We start from the raw sequence: 3,998 nt of genomic DNA, 5'->3' as shown, positions 1-3,998 counted from the left end.
TAAAGTGGAATGTACATACATTTAATATTGTCAACCGGTTTGCACGACTTATATGATCTTGTTTGGCTAATCGCAACAAATTAACCCTAGGGCGGAGCCCATTTAATCTCAAAAAGGTTGAATTTCAGCTTGATACGTTTCCGGGCCAACACGTTGTATCTAGTCGATTGGCTGGTGCGTGAGAACATACCTACAAAGATGAATCGGGTCGTGATATACCACAACGTTCATGATCATCTTACAAATCTAAAATATTATCAGATATGTGCTTGTATAAATTGGACTCGTGATTTCTCTCCTCCTCTCTTTCCAGAGGGAGAGAGAAGAGTCAGAAGACCCAGCAGCTCCTCCAATATTATTGTTTTTATTTATTTATTTATTTTATTAATATTATTGCAGCCAATTAATCCAGAGAAATTAAGAGGGAAAAAGAAAAAAGAATGGAGGGAAGTTGGAAGATGAACAGCTGCAGCACAAAAGGGAAGAAAGATGATCTTTATCATGTTATTCACAAAGTTCCTGCTGGTGATGGTCCTTATGTTAGAGCCAAACATGCTCAGGTTCGTTCCCAAACTTAGTACTCTTTCAATTGAGCCGTTTTTCTTATCATAGCGATAAAAAATCTAAACAACGAGAAAGAGAATTCGAAGTTTGGGTGTGTAGAAGGGAACACACTGCTGTAGCAAACTTGATTACGGCCAAGTCCGAAATCTAGTCTTTGGGGTCATCGTTGGTCAGTTCTTAAGCTGGTTCATGTCATAAAAACTCTGATCTTGCTTTTGCCGGATATGATGAGTTTGATTAGTAGGAATTGAGTTTGAATTACATGCTTAATTCTATGGCTAGGTTATTTTAGCTGCATATTTGCATTTTTCTATCTCGCTAAAAGAAAACATATATTTTTCGCTATAAGTCATGTGAAAAAAAAAATAAATAGATGAAAGATAGATCTCCAGCTATCCATCCTTAAAACACTCTCATTTCTATCTGCTTTTTTGTTTTGCGCGCCCTTTTGGCTTGACTCCAGCTACTCCAATTACCATGGAGATTATTGTTGTACCAAATCAAACATTTTTGTTTTGATGCTTCAATATGTCCTTAATTTTTCCCAATTCAAACACCTCATCAATTGAAAAGTACATGATTGTATTAAACTTCAAACACACTTTCTCTTTTCTCTATTCCCAAATTCACATCTGATTATTGCCTACCATGGAATCGAAATATCGACCTCGGTTTTCAATAATTTTATGGATGTTTTTAATAATTAATTAGGTTGTATATATGTGGTTGAGTGGTAAGTCAGATCTCAATGTCTTTCACAGGTGTAAATCACATCTCAAATGTATAATTAATTTACGTGGTAATTGATTACGGTATTTGTATCTTCACCTGGGCAATAGTGAAGTTTTACCCATAATTAAATACATATTTTATTTTCAAATCAGTACTATGGTTTAGTGGGTATTCTTTTTCATTTGTAAGTGAGAGGTTTTAGGTTCGAATCTCGTGGATAGCGAATTCGAATACTAAATTAGGTTGTCTATTACGTGGTTTAGCCAAACTCGTCATTCTCTTCGTGTAAAAATATATAGTTGTACTAAAAAAAAAAATACATACTTTAGTTAAACCAAATAGCTTAATCATTAATAAATTTTGTGAAATAGTTGACTTTGGGCTCGTAGAATGAAGAATATAAGTTGTTTATATACGCGCATACACTGTCGGTGTTTAAAATATCTGCAAAATTATCGATATTTTCGTCGAAATATCCAAAAAAATCAAGAATCAATATAGAAAGGGTGAGTGAATTGCAAACTTCACCTATATCGGCGGGATATAGGATAATCAATAAATACCGATGATATTTACTTATTCACTATAATAATTTGCCGGAACCCATTATAAATTTCAAAATTTTTAATTTTTCTTGAGCAATTTTTTATTTTTTATAAATTTCGATTAAATCTGAATGAGTTGATATACCCACCTCATTACAAATGTTTATAATTTTTGTCGAATGCAATTGATATATCAACAATAGACTTGCATATCGATTTTTCTACCTATATTGGAATTTTAAACGTTGCACACGGTGAATATTTTGCAATTTATCATAGAGATAGAGAATACAATGTTCTAACTAATTTAGCTAAGTTGATATCTGGATAGAAGTTAGAAGTTAGAAGTTTAAGCCACTTCAAACGTTATTTAGGTGTCATAATTGATACTAGGGTATGCATGCAAATCCTCCCATAACTTTTAACTCATTTGTTTTCTTTTTTCACAAAGATAAAAACTAATTATATATACATGCATTACGCCAAATCTCGCCGATCATAAATAATTGGCTGACTACTTTTTTTTCTTTTCTGCCAGGCATAAATGTAATAATAAATTTTGACGCAGTCTATCTGTTTAGTGTTGGCCCACTTGATCTGGACCAGTCTGTGAAAAACAGGGAGAGAGTGACAGTTTCTTCTATTTTATGGGCCTGTCCATGAGGGCCCAAATTAGGCCAACTTTTTAATTCTTACCAAACCTAATTTTTGTGTGCTATCAGCTAGTTGAAAAGGACCCAGAGGCAGCAATAGTTTTGTTTTGGAAGGCAATAAATGCAGGAGACAGAGTGGACAGTGCCCTAAAAGACATGGCTATGGTGATGAAGCAATTGGACAGAACTGGGGAGGCCATTGAAGCTGTCAAGTCCTTTAGAGGCCTTTGCTCCAAACAAGCCCAAGATTCAATTGACAATGTCCTCATTGACTTGTACAAGAAATGTGGCAAAGTTGAGGAGCAAATTGACTTGCTCAAGAGGAAGCTTAGGTTGGTATACCAAGGCGCCACCTTCAACGGAAGACCAACTAAAACCGTCCGCTCTCACGGAAAGAAGTTTCAGGTTTCGGTTACGCAAGAGACCTCAAGATTACTGGTGTGTTATGTTGTCAATTGCCTCGATTCATAATTTAGTAACATGTAATGTGACTTATTTGGATCCATTTTACAGGGCAATTTGGGTTGGGCCTATATGCAAAAGGGTAACTGCATGATGGCGGAGGTCGTGTATCAAAAGGCCCAAATGATTGACCCCGACTCGAACAAGGCATGTAATTTGGGCCTATGCCTAATCAAACAGGGCCGACACGAAGAGGCCCGTTTGGTTCTCGAAGACGTGGTACACAGTAGACTTCCAGGATCCGAGGAGAGCAAGTCGAGGAAACGAGCGGACGAGTTGCTAATGGAGTTGAGGTCTATGAATTGTTTGCCAGAGTCATTGGATGTATTGAGCCTAGATGATGATTTTGTGAAGGGGCTTGAGCAATTGATGAATGAATGGGGTCCGTTTAGATCTAAAAGGCTTCCCATCTTTGAAGAGATCTCTCAATTTAGAGATCAAGTAGCATGCTAATACCTAATAGTTTGTTCTTTTGTTCATATGTAGTTCTGTTAAAAATTTAAAAAGTGTGTGTGATTAGTTAGGACCACCAACAACAACAAAAACAGAGAAGTTGGGTTCACCAAAAAGAAAAAAAAAAAAAGAAAAAAAAAAGGAAAAGTTGGTGTTGTGTGGGTAAATTAGAATAAATTCCCTTTTGTACATAATGTGAGGGAGATGAAGTTTGTGTTGGAGAGAGTTAAGTTGGTAATGAGAAAGTGAATTGGGAACCAACAATTTAGTGGTTCTCGATTTGGTATCCAAATTTTATTTAATTCAGCGACTGTTTAAGATTCATATGTGTTAAACAAATTAACGGTTATGATGATGAATAATATTTTCATGATTCACTGTCAATATGATGACAAGTAATATTTCATGATTAACTGTCAATATGTTTGATTTATTTTTCCACTTAGTGTTATTCATCTTCACTTGTAAGTAAGAGATCTTAAGTTTGATTTTTGTCAAAGGCAACATAACCAAATTATTATGGCTAGCTCATGTGAGGCTTAACCCATCCCCCACCCCTTAGTCTAGATAATATCGTAGGTATTAGAGA

At 35.4% G+C, this 3,998-nt stretch overlaps 1 protein-coding gene across 1 annotated transcript; it reads left to right on the top strand.

Moving 5' to 3' along the window:
• The first annotated feature begins 296 nt into the window (after nt 1-296).
• LOC137729604 (protein SULFUR DEFICIENCY-INDUCED 1-like) lies at nt 297-3,733 on the top strand. Its single transcript, XM_068468582.1, has 3 exons — nt 297-560; nt 2,564-2,932; nt 3,008-3,733. Exons 1-3 carry the CDS (start codon nt 441-443, stop codon nt 3,407-3,409), a joined length of 891 nt encoding a protein of 296 aa, XP_068324683.1. The 5' UTR covers nt 297-440; the 3' UTR covers nt 3,410-3,733.
• Nucleotides 3,734-3,998: the final 265 nt, after the last annotated feature.

This window comes from Pyrus communis, chromosome 3 (genome assembly GCF_963583255.1).
Source record: "Pyrus communis chromosome 3, drPyrComm1.1, whole genome shotgun sequence".
In the NCBI taxonomy this organism is placed as follows: domain Eukaryota; kingdom Viridiplantae; phylum Streptophyta; class Magnoliopsida; order Rosales; family Rosaceae; genus Pyrus; species Pyrus communis.
Note: the sequence above shows the minus strand (reverse complement) of the source record. Positions and strands in the feature narration are given on the sequence as shown.

Coding starts and splice junctions, on each gene's coding strand:
- LOC137729604 (XM_068468582.1), top strand. CDS start 441: ATGGAGGGAAGTTGGAAGATGAACAGCTGCAGCACAAAAGGGAAGAAA. Junction 561..2,563: donor TTAGAGCCAAACATGCTCAG/GTTCGTTCCCAA, acceptor GTGTGCTATCAG/CTAGTTGAAAAGGACCCAGA. Junction 2,933..3,007: donor AAGAGACCTCAAGATTACTG/GTGTGTTATGTT, acceptor TCCATTTTACAG/GGCAATTTGGGTTGGGCCTA.